General features: G+C 37.1%; 1 protein-coding gene across 1 annotated transcript in view; it reads left to right on the top strand.

Annotated features, from left to right (window-relative positions):
* ASAP1 (ArfGAP with SH3 domain, ankyrin repeat and PH domain 1) overlaps positions 1-17,695 on the top strand; it is a 142,148-nt gene that overhangs the window by 61,888 nt on the left and 62,565 nt on the right. Inside the window, exon 4 of the mRNA XM_031056749.1 lies at positions 12,455-12,527. Coding sequence (XP_030912609.1) covers positions 12,455-12,527 — 73 coding nt within the window. The remainder of the gene's footprint in view (positions 1-12,454; positions 12,528-17,695) is intronic.

The raw sequence follows: 17,695 nt of genomic DNA, 5'->3' as shown, positions 1-17,695 counted from the left end.
TCATTCCTGTTGTCCTGTTGCTTTCAGTCATGAAATACCAGCCGCAATGTGGAATGCTATTGATTTCAACCTTCATTTGCTTAACAATTTCATCTTTTCTGTCCAAATTTTTATTATATTACTCACCATTTTTTTTGTACATTCATTTTATGTTCCAAAGTGGATCTTTTAACCATACACATACATTTGGAGTATATTGTAGGACATCTGTTGTATTTTTTGATACCTGAAACAGTTGTTACTTCCTGAGGAAAAGGAGAACAATCCATTTTCACTCATATGCTTCCACTGAATTAAGTTGCATTTGGAGGTATTAAATTTTCATCAAAATACTATAAGGAAGCGGAAGAAATGTAAAAACAAAGTGTCAGTCTCACCAAAACTAATAATGAAATGGTACTATACTGGCGATAACATTGTGTCATGTTGCATAGCATCAAAGTTGGAAGGTGTTTGTCAAGTGAATATACTGTAGCATGAATTCAGAAGTTTCTCTTGTGTTCACAGCTTCTTCTTTGCAACTTTGTGAGAGCTACTGTGCTGTTACTTAATTTTAAAATACTGTAGCCTGTTAATCTATTGTTTTTCTAGTATATTTGTCTAGTTTTTATGTAAAATTATTTCTTGATTGTGGAAACATCTTGATTGTCTTTAAGACTGATGTTGACTGAGGTTAATTTTATTCAAGCACTAGCTGCATCCATTAGATTTAGTTAATACAATATTTGGAGTGGGCTGAAATGAATAAATCATTTTTGCAAACCAAGGTAACTACAAGATAAATGCTGTAATTTAACGGGGCTTAGTATTAGTCTTAATTTTGTGCTTGGGGGGGGAATGTATAGTTAAAAGGGAAAAAAGCATTAGATTAAAATATGAATAACTTGGTTTCTGATTAAATATACTTTATTATGTAATTATTACTCTTTTGGATGGATTTCAGATTATGGAATTATTTTGTCCTATGTTTAAATGTAGCCTGTATGTTCTAGTTGCATATTATACAAGCATGAAAAACTACATGGTAAGAACCAACTTTATCCTTGCATTCTTGTTACCCTGTGGTGGCAATCCCGGTTTTCGTTTGCCTCCCCACATTCCTTTCTCCATTCTGAAACATAAAATATATTCCTTATTTTGAATAAGGATATTGCCAACCTGTGTTCTTTTGAAGTGACAAACATCCTCATCATAGGATCATAGAATGATTTATGTTGGAAGAGACCTTAAAGATCATCCAATTCCAGCTCCCTGCCCTGGCCAGGGACGCCTTCCACTGAACCAGGTTGCTCAAAGCCCCTTCCAGCCTGGCCTTGAAGACCCCCAGAGGTAGAGCACCCATAACTTGTCTGGGCAGTCTGATCCAGGGCCTCACCACACTCACAGTAAGGAATTTCTTCCTAACATCCAAACTAAATCTACCCTCTTTCAGTTTAAAGCTATTCTCCCTTGTCCTTATCACTCCATATCCTTATAAAAAGTCCCACTCCTGGTCTCTTGTAGCTCCTGTAGGTACTGGAATGTGCTATAAGGTCATCACAGAACTTTCTCTTCTCCAGGCTGAGCAGCCTCACCTGTCTCAGCCTCCATTACTTAGACTGCTGTTTAGATGAAACAAACCAAAATAAACACAGCAGAGTTCGTTGCACAATTATTTTATATTCATTGTGGGTGTCTAGTACAAGTGTTAGCAAAAGTGTTTTAAGCTTGAGGAAGAGAAGGATGATTGTGTGTGGTCTTCTCTACCTCCATTGAATGTGAACCTTCTCCTTCAAGTCCTGCATATATGGGGAAGTTGTGTTCTTTGACTAACTTTTGCTTTTGAATCTGTGGAATGTGAATGTTTTCTGCCTGCGTATTTTAAAGAAAATTGTTGCTAGTGTAATTTAGCTATGTTTAGGATCTTGGCTATGAATTATGTCTGAAGTGTGATATCATTAAAAAAAATTATAGAATATTCTCCAAGGGCATCTGTTCTCTAATACAGTAATAAAAGAGAAATAGCATGGGGATCTTTTTGCAAAACACAATACTAGGTTAAAAAATGCTGTGAAGAAAGTAGCAGTTTGCTTGCAAAGTACTTATAATGTTTCCTAAAATGCTGAAAATTGCTGCCAAATTCTTCTAAGTTTCACTGTGGTTTTAAAACAATACCTTTTAAATCAGCACTCTATTTAGTGTCCTTGGTATGGAAGGGAAAGTGGTAGATTCTGTGCTGTCCCAATGACTTTGTCAAGTCATATATACAATTTGGGAATTTAATGTTGCCTTTACATTGTAGGATTTCAATGGTGCTAAAATATCCTCTTCTTGCACCCTTGGTTGATTGCTGTCACTTATACCCTTGTACATGAGTCAGAAATTCTTTTCTATGCATAACCAGTTTGCAAGTGATCATAATGTGTGCCAGCATCCCCAAAATAAACCTACAGAGTGTAATCAAACACAGGTCTTTGCTTTAGATTTGATATCCCTTCTCATTTTGCTTTTTTCATTTGTATATTGAGAAAGCAGATTTTACTCTGGTCTTAAGTTGTATATAGAATTATTCTGCTAATTAAACATCTATATAATTAAATCATATGTATTACACACATATCTATGGCTTGGTTTTCTTCAGCCTGTATAGCTTTAAGTCTGTAGGTTTTCTGTACCACAATGAAGATGAGATATACATCTTCATTTTCTACTGTGCATTTATGCTATTTTTGCATGTTGATTGAAAGGCAATGTAGAAGAAAATAGCAGCTTTGAGATGAGGCTTTTATTAAACTACTGGATTTGACTATCCTGATTATTGTGTTTCCTTTTCTATAATTTTCCCACTAAATTATATATGTCCAGAGAGTATATTTATATTAAAGAACATGACATGGAAATTAAAAAATTAATGCTTCACATCTAAATTATGCTCTTGTGATTTTATTTTTCTTTTTTAAGGAGGTGTCTCCAATCCCCTCATTTATGCATTTTGTAAAGCTCTAGTCACAGGCTAAGCAGACTTAGAATTAGAAGCACAGCTCCTACTGTATATAGTAAAACTTCTAATTTCCATTTTTAAATTTACCTTAAAAACAGCAAAAAAATTGAATGTATGCTTATTTTATAGATTGGTTCTAGATGTGTTTTTACTCCTCTTTCTGTTATTATGCAATAGTGTCATTCTGTGTTATACCCTGTAATGAGGATTGCTTGCTGAGGATACTCTCTTAGCTGGTTACGTGAATGTTGCTCTGAATTTCATAAGTGGTGGTGGTTGAAGGTTTAACATGATGAAAGGTGAAAGTCACTGAGTCTGCCATCATTGCAGTCTCCATAAGCAGAACAAAACTGGGCTGTAACAGAGTCTCCTCATGTTGTAGTTGTCTTCAAGGTCTGTGTTGTACTGGAAATCCGTTTTGTTTTTTTAATTAACCTGATGAAACCCTTGAAAACTGCGGCCTGGAAAAAATAGACATGATTTTAATTTTTGTTTTTTAAGAAACAGTATTAGTATGTTAATATACTCACTTTTTTTTTATCTGAATGGAATAATTCTGAAATGGAATATTGCAGTCATCCATCAATGTATGCATTTAAATATTTCTTCGGGAGTTAGGAAGAGAAGGAGCATGAGTTGTTCTTCTTCTCAAGCAAGAGATCATGTCTGTTCCCTCACCTTAGCCAGGGCAATTTATTTTTCTTAAAAGGATTTCTAATGGCAGTAGTAATGGTGATAGAAGGTCCCAACAGTGCCACTCAGGGTTGGAGTTTATGGGGCCATGAGATGTGAGTGTGCTGTGTGCCTGCAACACCATGGAGAGGCTGCATTTATTCCTCAGTGTCACTTTTGACTTTTGCAGCATTCACAGAAACTGTGGACAATATTTGTGGAGTTTTGCTGCCATTAAGAATAACTAGTCCTGATCAAGTAGTCCCTGAGTAGAAAGTGCCTGTGAGTTACTGGGATAACAGCTTAAATGCAGAGCTTGCTGCAAAATATTTTGTGGCTTCAGAAAAAGAAGGAAAGGAATTAACAGGAGACAAAAATATTTTGTAGTATTTAACTCTGGTGCTGCAACTAAAGAGTTCTCCTGTTGGTGAAATTTACAGTCTGGTTTAGTGGAGGGAGCAATTTTCTAGAGCCCTCTGTACTTTTTTCCACTTCAAGTTGCTAAGAGTCACATTTTTAATAACCTTATGTTAGCACATCTGTTGAATGTTGTTGTGTTTATGCTGTTTATATGTCATCTTCTCCTCATTTTGTTTCCTTCTGAAAGACCTTGCCTCAAATATTCACTGTCTTCTGGTGAGTTTGATTGTTCTCAAAAATACATAATCTTGTTCTATTTTTTTGGGTGTGTTAGTGTATAGACATGTCTCTTGCATATAAGCTTTTCAGGTTAGATTTTTGTTAAGTGAAAATGTCACTTTATAATGTCTTGGGTAAATGACAAGAAACTTCAATGAATTCTGCTGGGAAAAAAAAAAAGAAGTAATTTTGTAGGGTAGTATACTACTACTCCCGCCGAAATCAATGTATTTCCCCTAGCTTTTGTAAAAAAGTATCAGGAGAGGTTTGCAAGAATGCAGGTAGAGAAGAGGCTTTTATTAGTTTAGGATCATTCCCTTTGTGCTTTTGAAACAGTACTTCATAGATTGCTGATGTGGACAAGAATCAAGTCACAGGAAAAAAGACTGACAATATGCCATGACTCACTAAAAGGCAGAGTGCAGCAGCACTCGTTATTTTAAACACAGGAGCATTTTTAACGTAGGAAGGGTCTTGGATGATGTCTTCTGCAGCCACTTGCTAGTGCTGTGCAGCCTTAGTGCTGGCAAAAGCCCTGTGTGCAGCCTGGAAATTGCAGACAGTGGCATCTTCAGGTGCTGGGAGCCTGGCTGTGGGTGTGCTGGTTTCTGAGCTGTAGCCATATTTTATCCCAGCAGTCATGCCAATGTGTTTATCCAGCTGCTGGGGTATGAAATAGGTAAAGGTGTGCTGCAGTGACATTTAAACTGGGAAGGTTTTTTCACTGGATTTGCTGTTTTAGGTTTCTGTACTCTTCAGCTTCACTACTGCTGATTGAAGTGGGTTTGTATGTAGTGAATGTTAGCTGTTCCAGCAGCTGTAGCTTGCTCAAGGCGTGTTGTTGCCAGTGTAAAAGTAAGAATATTGTCACTAAGTAGTTGTGGATGCCCCATTGTGTCCAGAGAAGTCGTGGATGCCCTATCATTGGGAGGTTTCTATGCCAGAAACTTCATTGGATGGGGCTTGGAGCAACTTGCTTTAGTGAAAGGTGTCCCTTCCCATGTCAGGAGCATTGGAACTAGATGATGTTTTCCAACTCAAACCGCTCTCTGAAATTTATCACCAAGATTAGTTCTACCCAGTGAAGCTGCTTTAGAGCCTGTGGGAGAAACTGTCACTGGCTGGTTTCAAGTGTTGTCACTAATTGTGGGCTTTTCAGCATCTCCTACATGACAAAAATTAGAGAATAAATCTGGTCAGTGTACTCAACATTCCTGCAAACAAATCTCTTAGCTTATTTTTCAGATATCTCTAAATGTACCCTGTGCACAAAATAAGTTAGACTCAGAAGTATTGATGTAACTCAGCTGAGAACTAGAAGGAAGAAATTGCCCAAAATATTGTTAAGCTTTTCCAGGTGTGTCAGAGTGTGCGCACAATCCGACATCTAAACCATAGTCATTAGAAAAAGTGTGATGCTAACTTCATTTAATGCAGAAGTGATCATACATAGATATTGACTAGTGTCTACATTCTTGCTCTTGCAGAAAAGGCTGCTGGGTAGAAGTCTGGTTGCAAAGGATCCAGTTGTCAAACAAATTACAATTAGCAATACTGTGCTTTTTCAAGCAATATCAACTGTGCTTCCGTTTGAGTAATATTTGGAGAATAGTTAAGTGGCTAACAGTTCTGCAGCTCTTCTAAGAGCCCACACAAATGAGCTGGCTCATCTATTGTGACCTTCACAGCACTGGAGGTTGGTGATTTTTGTCACATATGTGGAGTTTGGAGAAGCTGTTATGTTGCATCAGACCATGTAGCTAAGAGCGGACATGAGGAATCTATGTTAAATTTTGACATTACCTGAAAAAATACTTTTGGGAAAATGTATTTACTTAGTTTGATCACTGAATGCTTTTTTCATTAGGTTATGCTTAAAACATTTGAAGCTTGAAATTTTCAGAGAAAAGACAAGGTTTTAAAAATAATGTTATTTTAATTGGTCTTCTATTAGAAGCAGCTGGGAAATGGTGGTGTATGAAATGATGCTGGCATCAGTTACCACAGTGATAAGTGCTTTTTGATGTGTTGTTTTGGTTTGCTTCTTCTCTTTGGGACCCTTTGGGGTTTTCTTAAGTAATTCAGGACAAGTTCAAGCTGGACCTTTCTATATCTACCTTTTACACAAAGAGGTTGTCTCTAGAAAATTCTTAACACTTGAACACCCCTATTTTTGTCATGTTGACATGTGCTGAGACCAACAATTGGAAGCAATTTTCATTCTGGTGACTGGCAGGAACAGTATAAATTGAGTGGAGAGGGAAGGACAGGAAGGGTGGTTTGAATCACTTCTCTGTGTTCAGAATTAAGTGGGTTTGGCAGTCTGCTCATTTCTGAGTGAGTGAGCTACAGGAGACCAACACTTGATGCTAATCTTCTCTTTTGGTTCTGTTTCACTGTGGCAATTATAGGGGTTTGTGTTGTTGCAATTTCAGTGGCATGCAATAACTTGCTAGCTGTCTGGTCTGTGTTTATTGTATATCCAATAAAGTCTGGACTTTATTGTGAGGAAAGCTGATACTGCTGCTGCACAGCCTTGGCTTTGTACGGTGCTATTTCTCTACTTCATTCCATGGGTCCTGTAACTGGGACTTGAGCAGAGGGCAAGCATGTTTTATAATATAGCCAGCAGTAACTTCTGTGCCAGGGTTAGAGAAGTGTGTAAATTGGTAAGTGAAAGATTTACTACTTCTAGTCCCTTGAAACCTATAAATCATCTATGTGTGTTTCATGAAATAATTATTCTTGTCTCTGACAATACAGGCACATGACTACCAAGCATTCATTACACCCATTTGTGTGTATAACCTCAAATATTTTTGTATTTCACATGGATTACTTTTTCAATATAAGAAAATAATTTCTTAAAATACATGGAGGCATATTATTATTTGTGATAAGTACATATGTTGTGCATGCTCTAATTGTCTTCAAGGTTTTGTCATGGATTTATCTTGTGCAAAATATTGTAATGGTTTAAAATATTTCTTCTCTGGTATATTATTTTTATGGATGTGTTCTGGTAGTGGTAGGGTATGGAATCTTTTAGGGTAAGCCTCCCACAAATGGTGTGAATTTCTAAACTTCCTCTAATATAAGCGTGAGTGGTTTGTTCCAATTGGAGCATGCATCTCCTTCAGATAATAATATACTGACATATTAATGTGATAGTCAGTGTCTTGAGCCACTTTTGTCTTTTGTTATTGTTAGGCTGAAACAGAAATTAGTGGGTTTTTTTACCCCTCTTCAAATTGCAAAGGTTTGAGAGGTACACAAAATGTATTTGATGTTTTAGTACTCTAGTGGGCTCAGTGGGCAGTAGCATTCTTTGTGCAGATGTGTGCCTTTGGGTTGGTGTTGATTTCTAGAGAAGCTAAATTTAATATGTGTGCAAAGCACTTTTGTGATTGGTTTCTGGACAGTAGTTTTGTGTTAATGTAGAAATAAAGGTCTATGTGTTTTTTAAACCATGATTTTCATGTGTATTAGCAATAAGCACTTCAAATATTCATAAGCATGGTTTATAGTATGTAGAATTTTGTGTACAAACACATCAGGACAAATATAGAATCACAGAATGGTTTAGGTTGCAAGGGACCTTAAAATTCATTGAATTCCACCCCCCCTGCCATAAGTATTTATGCACACACATGCCCATAAATATATACATATCTATACAGAATAAAAAACACAAGGTTTTAAAGAAACAATTAGTAGTTTATCTAAATGTGAACCTGACAGTTTTTACTACCTCAGAGACAGATGGCAAGCCAGAATCTACCACTTTCCACACTGTACTGTAGTTTCTGATTTAAAATTTAGAGACTATTAAATCAGAGCATGGTACCAAAATAGAAATACCTTTCACTGAGAGGAGATCAGGCTCTTGAGGGTTGAGGAGAGGCAAGGCTGTGTGTCTGTCAGTGTGAACAGAAGAGGAAAATGTGTAGCAGAGAGGGTTGTTGTGGGTTAGGGAATGTCAGCATATACCTCTCCTGACCTGGCCCTGATCTGTGTGCTGTGGCAGGCTGGTAAAAATGCCCATGCAGCTACCCAGTGATCTCCATCAATGAATGAGCCATTGGGAGAACTCACCTTGTCTCCAGCCCAAAATTTATTTGGTTTTATATCCTCAGGTGGACAAGTTTTCCACTCACTGCTATGAATATCTACCTGTGAATGTACCTCTTAGGCGGGAGGAGGTGCCTTCTCTGAATGTGCAATGGTAACTAAGTACAAATATCTGTCAGTGTGCACTGCACTGATGGAAGGTGGGCTAAAAGAGAGCTTTCACAGGGCTGTTGGCAGCACAGCAGCTCCTGAGCTGGGTCATGGTGTAGCCAACAGGAGTGCTGTGGGCTGAGGGAGCAGACACTGCTTTCTTCAGTGCAGATTTAAACCAGGTTGGTGGCTTGAAATGGCAGGCTGGGGTCAAAGCAGCCATATTATAGCAGAAAGGAGAAATTATATCTGGGGTAACTATGTGGGAAGTTGCACACTGATTAGTTAGAAGAGCTGATGTTGAATGATCAGGATATTTTCTTCTTGAGCATAAGCTTCAATATAAGTGAATGCAGCAACCTGAAACCTCAACAAGCCAGAGAATCTGCTGAGAATGAGGAGCAGGGAGCTTTCCTTGCTTCATTTTATTTAAGCAGATTAAATATGGTGGTTGTTTTGTCAAGGTTCTTTCTCAATTCCCCGCCCCCCCCTTTTTTTTTTGTGGAAACTGATTTTGCATTATTTTGATCTTGTGTCCAGAATGAGCATTTTCAAGAATAAAGCTTTGTTCAGCTAATAAGGTAGTGAATCTGTGGTGTAGGTACCTTTAAATGATTCATCTTTCCAAAATGCATGAGAGGGTAAGAAAATGTTCCTCTGTGTCCCACCTCTGCCGTGGGGGGTCTCCCGGCTGGTGGGGGCAGCACAAAACCAGCATCTGTGGAACTTAAAAAGGCCTCCTGCAAGATGGTTTCACAGAAATGAAGAAGCAAGCATTTGTCAGGAGTGGGTGGTGGTAAGGAAGAGTTCAGTAGGTAGGAAGGAGTGCCGCTGAATACCCAGAGATTGTCACAGAAACCCCTTGACTCCCTAAGACACTGCAATTTCCAATTATATAAATGTATGCCACTTCTAATGGAAGATCAGATTTTGTGTCTTCTATGATAAGCAGTTAAAGTGTTTAGTATTCTAAATACTCAAAATGAAAATTAATGAATACTGCAAAAGCTCGTTTCCACCTAACTAGGGAAAGCAAGGCTGTTCCTGTCTAAGATGCTGAGAAGGTAATATTACTCTGCAATAATAATTGAATTGAGCATTGAGTGCAACTTAATTACTTTGCAGCAGAGTGCAGCTAAAATTATAAGGAAAAGACATCTAAGAAGAATGTAATATATTTGGAAACAATCTGTCTCCAGTTATATAAAATAAACAAAACAAAATCAAACAACCAATAAACCTCAACACCCAAAAGCACCTAAGCAACCCTAGAGAACAGGTTTTGTGTACTTGGTATGTAAGTGTGTTTTATTTATAGTTTTGGACTATGAAGAAGTAGTTCATGTAAAAATTGAATTTGCAAATATAAAAATACAAAATAGGCCTGTGATGTCATTTTCACTTAGATCACTGGCTCCTTCAGGCTGTGGATGTCATCTTTGTATGCTGCTTTACTCAGTGATTCCTCTTTTAAAATAATGAACGTTCCCTTTCCTCCTGCTCTCACATTACTGATTACATCTAATTCAATAGAAAATCCAATTTAGAAAATTTTTCTAGTCTGCTTGTCATAGTCTTTTAGATTGATAACTTCAGGAAAAAGCTTCCTGGGGATTTTGTATTTGTTTCTTTCTCCTGAGTGTCCAATTTGCTTCAATACCAGACCTTAGTGCAAAGTTTTATCTCTCAACCTCATCAATGTTAACCATTGTCTTTCTTTCAAAATATTGGTTTCAAATTCTTATCCTGTGTTCAAACTCTCAGTAGACAAATGAGTCATTGAAGATAGAGAGAACTTCAGTAGAAATATATGATAGCAACTGCCTGACGTAGCAGGCAGACAGGAGCAAAAGCTTTTGACAGCATTTGCAGAGGAATCAAAGAGAAGCACTTGCTGTGCACCGTCTTGGAAAGGAACACTGAGTTCCCAATATTTTATTACATTTAAAAATGGTAACTTTTCCTGGCAAGATGTAAGTCAAATCAAACCCGCTATTTTAGTGGGGAGCAAAAGAAGTAATAAAGTTTGCAGTTCTTAATGTTTTAATCCATTGTTCTGCTGTAAATGGAAAAAAAAACCCAGAGATAAATAGCATCAGAAGGCATTTTTACAGCTTTTGTGGTTCCAAATGTTCTAGTTTTAGCTGCCACAGGAGTGATTGTATGATTTGAGAAAATGGTTGTTTCCAGTTAAGGAACAGAAACATTCCATTTTATTTTGTTACAGATTATCATGTATAACATTTTGCATGGTTAAAATTGGGCTACTCAAAACAGAACCATTATATATTAATTGGTTTCTGTCTGTATGGATTCCTACTGGAAGTGTTCACACAGAGAAACACTTAGTGTTTGGAACTCACTGAAGAGCAGAAACCTCACATTTACCTGTCTCCAGTAGTTAATGCTGTAGTTGACCTGGAGCTCCTGATGTGGTTTTCTGGAGCTTCTTAATGCCCAGTGGAATATTCTTCAATTATAGAATCACAGAATGCCTTGGGTTGGAAGGAAAACTAAATATCATCTAGTTCCTATGCCCTTGCCATGGGCAAGGGTGCTTTCCAGTAGACCAGGTTGCTCAAAGCCTCATCCAGCCTGGCCTTGAACACTTCTAGGGTTAGGGTAATCCCAACTTCTCTGAGTAACCTGTGCCAGTCCCTCACAACCCTCACAGTAAAGAATCTCTACCTAAAATCTAATTTCAGCTACTCTCAGTTTCAAGCCATTCACCCTTCTCCTATCACTCTATGCCCTTGTAAAAACTCCCTCTCCAGCTGTCTTGCAGACCCCATTTTTCAGATATTGGAAGATGCTATGAGGTTTTCTAAGGCTTTCACTGTCAAAACCATCTCAGATTTGGCAGTGAAAGCTCTGCTTATGGGTGTTTTCACTCAGTGTTGCTGGTGATGTCCCTCTGTAGGAGTAGCTGACATCGTGCCTTGATCTGCCAGGCTTCAGACCCCCAGGAGCTCCAGTGTTTAAACTTTTTGGATAGTTTAAACACTAAGGGCTGTGCAAGGATCTCTGCAGTGTCACTGGTGTGGTCTCTACCAGGCCCTGTGCTCAGCTGTGCTGCCATCCTTACAGTGGTTCTGAGTTCAAGTTCTCCAGTCTCCAGTGATTTGGAAGTGAATACAATATGGCGAACACTGCCATACTGTTTCCATACTGCAAACACTGATCTAACATTACCTAGGTGGTGGGAAATGGGCTGTGATCTAAATGGGGAAAAATATAGCAAACAATTTAAACATTTCTGTGTATGATTGGAAATCTAATCCTCAATTTATCATTACTTAATAACATTTTATACTAGATTTTGGAACTATTGCAGAAAATTTGAAATTATTAAAGTTGTGGTCTTGAAAATGCATATTTGAATAATATTATTATTATGATTAGTCCTTCAGTCACATTATGTTGCACAAAATCGGGTGTTATTCCTTTATTTTGATTTACTGCTTTTCATCTGCTGTACTTTTACAGTAATGGTGTGGAATTTGATGCAAGGGGTAGTATGATAATCAGTGTCTATAAACACTATTACTGTGGGAGAGCCACAGATGTTAACAAGCAATTTAGTTGTAGTAGAAACTGTAGGGCTAGTGTAGAAGCATCTGCTATTTCTTTTTTTGGGTTTTTTTCCAGCATATAATGCAATTGAATAAATGCACTGTCCTTTGCAAAACTAAAGTGGTGTTTTTCTTCTAGCGCTGCCAGTATTGTTCTACTCTGTTGTCAGAGCATTTTCAGTTCAATTATTTAATTCATCCTGAAGGGGTTGAATGACCCCAGACCTTCCCAAGGATGAATCAGTTGTACCTGCAGCTTTTTCCAGCCTGTGAAAGTACTTGTTTTGTGGGTTTCTTTTTAGTTGTTAAAGTATATTCTGGCAATCAATGAAGTAAATATTTCAAGTTTGTTTACTTCTTGCTATTGTAGGCATTGGATCAAGACAGAACTGCACTACAGAAGGTGAAAAAATCTGTGAAAGCAATATATAGTTCGGGGCAAGGTAAGACATTGTTTTCAGTTTTACACAAGAACCAAAGCATTTAATTTCAAGTTTGAGGTGTCTTGCAATTCGTCCTGTAGAAATGTATAGCGTAAGAAATGCTTATCTGTTCAGGAGTGTTTGGACTCCAAAATTTTCTTTCTTTACTTCTGATTATACATCAGATTAATGTGCACTCCAGTTCTTTTACCCTCATATTCCTTCTCAATGGCCTCTGGGAGAATCCCACAGGTAAATTTCCCTGCTGTTGTAATATTTTAAGTATTTACCTTAAACTAGAAGAGTGACAAAAAAGTGTTCTCAACTGAATTTTTAGAAAGCACTTATAAGTGAAATAATATTTAGAACTTGTTTAAAATTTTAAAATGTAAATAAAAAGTAATATCTGGCTTTGTTTTGTCAACATGTGCTCTCCCTTCATGATGTGTTTCTCTTCTCACCTAAAATCAAAATTATGTATTTCCCTTCTTACCTAAAATAGTATAGTTATATAACTGTTTTGCTTGCTTGAAGACACTGTTGGTGTTTTACTGCGACTATAGTAGTTACTTTGATGGGAGTTTATTTGGTTAGAATATGAATTGATAGTCAGTTTGAGTGCAGTAACAAATGGTGATCAAACACTACAACATACAAATTTGATTTAAAAAATGCTACAACTGTAATGCTTCTACCTCTTCTTCTCTCAAGTTCTAAAAACTGTGCAAAAGGCAGATAGGATAACAGAGCTGTGCACTTGCCAATAATCTTCTGGCTCTAAATACTTGATTTTAGAGAATCCTAGTTCCAATTTCCTAACAATAATAATGATCAGTTTAGCAAATATTTTCCATACACAGAGCTACTTTTGAGTGCTCTTAGTTTCTGAGTTTATGGAAGTGTCTGGGATTTTTAATATCTTGTAGATTCTTAACTATTCTCATTTGCCAATCACTGATGTTGGTTTGCTAGCACCATGCTTTAATTAGCTGTAATTTCAGTTGATGATAAATGTTTCCCAATAGACTGTGAAGCATGATATAAATTGAGAATAGTATTTGGTGCAAGTGTATTTAGCTTTATGCTTTTAGAAGTATTCACATGCTCCAATAAGCTTTTATATTTGACAGTACTTACTTAAACAGAGTTTCCAAAACTGAGTTTCAAAACTGATGAAAGTGTAGAACATGTTAAAGGTGTTTCTGCCCAGTTTAAAACTATAATATAAATAGCTATAATTTGAATCTTGTGATAAAAATAATATTGTTGTTAAGGCCAGTAAGTAAGGCAGTGCTACATAATGAATTAGTTGCGTTGAATAAAAGCAATAGAAGGTGGGTTAATGACTTTCATTGGGTGCTCTACACTTAAAAAGGAGCAGAGATAGGTAGCTGGTTTTTGATTTTTTTTTTTTACATTTTAAATTTTTTTAAAGGTACAAATTAGTAGGAATTCTTTTGGCTCAGGAAAGCCAAAGCTTTATACATAATCCTCTGGCTCCCTCTTCAGAGTGCTGCTGTCACAGGCACTTAGAATGAAAAGTCGCGTGCAGGAGGCAGTTCAGGCAGTGACTGATAAACTGGGATTAGTAAAGCCAAGACCAAAAACGTGTTACACATGTGAAACCTTATAAAAATAAATGTGAAGTGAATCAAAACTCAAGCTCATTTTGTCTCCTTGTACAAGGGAAATTGCTGAACCAGCTATTTTCTTGTGCTCCAGTGATGAAAATGGATTTCATTGATATTTAAGTAAAGCATTCCAGAAACAGCTGTAAAAAGAATTGGGGTTTATCATTTCAAGAAAGTATTATGTGGTTATTTTTATATATCAAAAGAAAACTTCTAGCTACATTTTGAGAACCCAGAATTGGAATTTTGTTTTACAATTTAATTGTTTGCTACCATATTAATTTAGTTAAGTAGGAGAAGGTTTTGTAGTACTCCTTTGCTTCAAAATCTCCTTTGAGAACTCCAGTTGGACTAGTGAGAAAGAGTTATTCAGGGACAATAGAAATTATTTTTTCAGTTCAGTAATCCAATTCATACTGTACCAAAAGCCATAGTTAGTTGTTTTGGGTTGTAGTGGTTTTGGGTTGTTGGGTTTTTTTCTGTTTCTTTGGGGTTTGTTTTTTTTTTTGTTGTTGTTGCTTCTTTGGGTTGTTTTTATGTCTTTGGTTTTGGGGGTTTTTTTGCTTGTTTGTTTTTTTTTTTTTTTTTTTTTTTTGTTTTTTTTTTTTCCTTTTTTTTTTTTTTTTTTTTTTTTTCCCTTGGGGTTTTTTTTTTTTTTTTTTTTTTTGTTTCTTTTGGATTTTTATTGGTTTGGTTTTGTGGGGAGGTTTTTTTTTGGGAATTGTTTTGTTTGGGTTTTTGGGTTGAGAGGTTTCTTTTGGTGTTTGCGTTATTGTTGTTTTTTTGATTGGTTTGGTTTAGGTCTTTTGTTTTCTTTGTCTTTTTTTTTCCCTGAGTAACTTGAATGGTGACAGTGACACAGGGCAGTGTCTCATACAGAAATCTTCAGGAGGGCTGAACCTTGTTGATTTGTGTGTTGATTTGTTCCTCTCCAGTGCTGAATTATCAACCACAAGGGTCTCTGGTCTGTTACAAAGAGCTTTAACATCACCCAAATACTTTCTGCTCTTCCTGTACTTCCCTCACCCATTTGTCATATTTACAGTTAGAGCAACTGCTGTGGAAATGAAAATATACCAACACAAGAGTATAGAAAACTCTTAGAAATGTCCCTTCCCTATTTTCATTTCTGAAAGGGTTGTATGGGAAAGGACTGTTCATGGAATCCAGTCAGACAGACAGACAGACACCTTCTTCTCACCACTTGCTCCCTGTGTGGCTTGCTGTCTTCTGGCATGATTGATTGTGTCTGTAACTAGGAGCCCTTCTTATGGCAGGGGTGCTGAACTTCTGGCAGGGGTGCTGAACTTCTGGCTTCCTTTCCTGTTAGATTTGGATCGAATTGTAGCAGCAGTAGATGGCACAATTATTTTTGCTGTAGATTTTTCAATAGTTCTTTTTCATTACTTCCCAGGGAAAACTCCCAAATATAATCAAAAGAGTTTACACAATGGAGAAATAAAAACATAAAATCCATACAAGACCAAAGGTACTGAGATAAATCAGCTGTCCACATGGTCTCCCACAGTGTTCAACAACAGATGCTTGAGGAAGAAGAAAAATGCTTCAAAGATGGAGTGTATTTTAAGCACTTTGTTTAGCACTTTCTCAGGTCACACAGACATGAAGGCCTGGAATTGCCTTGAGTCAGAACTTATTTTGATGTTTGATACTTCTTAATGGACTTCTGCAACTTATTTTGTCCAAGGAATTTGAATTAATGTAAATCTTTATCATTCAGTCTTGCATCAATCTAGTCAAATTCTCCTGAGCAAAGTTTCCTAGTGCATGTTCATGTTCTTCAGATCTTAAGTCACCTGAGGAGGACAGTGTCCCTGCCCATGTCTCAACCTGGCATTGGCCTCAAATCCATCAAAATGACTCAACTGATATGAAATTGAGAGAGCTTTGCATGTTCTGGGCATGAAAGTTTGTAAGAGGCTTTGAAGTGCCAAAGCTTGCTAGAGTAGAGCCAGAGGAGTTTTTGGTGGGTGGATCCAAACTTTGTTCTGTGGACCACTCTGTCTCTTGAAATAGGTTTGAGTTGTTTCTGTTATTACTCACAGTATCTCTCTTCTGAACTCAGCAGCTCTAGCGGGTACTGAGGGTTTTTTTTGTTTTGGTTTGGTTTTTTTGTTTTGGTTTGTTTTTGTTTTTTGCTTTTTACAGAAACTATCACATTTAATTATCCTCACTTTCTCCAAAATGGAAGTATAGACTTCCTTTTCTAAAATAGAGAAGAGGAGGAGTGAATTTTGGGCAGCAGGGACAGTAACTGCACACTATATTAAGGATTTAAGTGTAATATGGCAATATTTTGATATTGCATGCTGTGTTTCTTCAACTGTTAGATTTGGTATAAATCCTCTGAAGCAGAGGAGAAGGAAAATTCTTCCATGAGAGCTTCTTCAAGCATGTCAGTGATGAACAGAGATGCAAAAGGAAGTAATTTACTTTTCTGGGCTGACTTATCTCTCACTGCTCTTGTACTGTGATGATCTAGAGAACCTTGCAGACTCAGTGAGATGTTTCCTGCTCTGAAATATGGAAAGAGGCTTTTATTACTTTTCCCTTGAGCAATCTCATTCCAGAAGGCGTTATTGTTATCAAGTTCAGACAATTGTATGGTGGTCAAATAAATTTTTTTCCTATTATTTTTTCATTATATTTCAGTTTTGTGAAGAATGAAATGAGAAAGGGTGTTTTTTATTTCAAATAATTTCTGCCATCCTTTTTAACCTTGCCAGCTTTCTTGCTTTTCTAAAGCCTTTCTGAGTCATGTTTCATTCATAAATGCATGTTGGCTCTGACCTTGGTTATTTTTCCTCTCGCTATCCATGGAACCAAGCTGTTTTAGAAGAAGCTTAAAAATAGTTTAAAGTTGATCAAAATTCTGAAATACGATTTTTATTTTTGTTAACCACAAATGCAGAATTAATTCTAATTAATTTAAACATTCTTCAGGTTTCTTTGGGCATAATTAATGCCAAAAGTAGTGTTTTTCATCTATAAACTATTTCATTTTTTTGTGCTTGTGTTCTTCAGTGTTTGCAGGGTAATATATCTAAACAAAACTGTTGTAGAGAAAAGAAATTTTAAGCCTTTAATTTCAGTGATGTGTTTTGCAGATCCAGCATATAAAGGCTATCCTTTAACCTCTCTCCACAGAATTTGTACTTCTGTACCCTTACCTAATATGCACAAGTAGACAGAAATCTCACTAGGCTCAGAAGAATATGCTAAAATTCTGATAAATTTGGAGTGGGAAATAAACATAGCATTTACTGAATGCTGTGGGTTCTAGTGAAAGAGTACAAATTCTGGCAATCTCATTTCAGTATTTTCTGTTCATCCTGGGAAAAGTTTCCCACAGGGTCACTTTAGGCATGGAGAGCTGCAGGTGGCTGCCTGGGAATGCAGTGCAAGGTGGGGTTGAGCCCTGGGAGTCCTTCAGAGCTCTGTGCTCCCTGCTTCTGGAAGTGCTGCTGTGCCCCAGAGGGCTGCTGCAGAGCTGCTGTGGTGCCACTCCTCCCTGAGCTGCTTGGATCTGCATCTCCA

The sequence above is a fragment of the Geospiza fortis genome, unplaced genomic scaffold (genome assembly GCF_000277835.1).
Source record: "Geospiza fortis unplaced genomic scaffold, GeoFor_1.0 scaffold111, whole genome shotgun sequence".
Taxonomy (NCBI): Eukaryota; Metazoa; Chordata; class Aves; order Passeriformes; family Thraupidae; genus Geospiza; species Geospiza fortis.
Note: the sequence above shows the minus strand (reverse complement) of the source record. Positions and strands in the feature narration are given on the sequence as shown.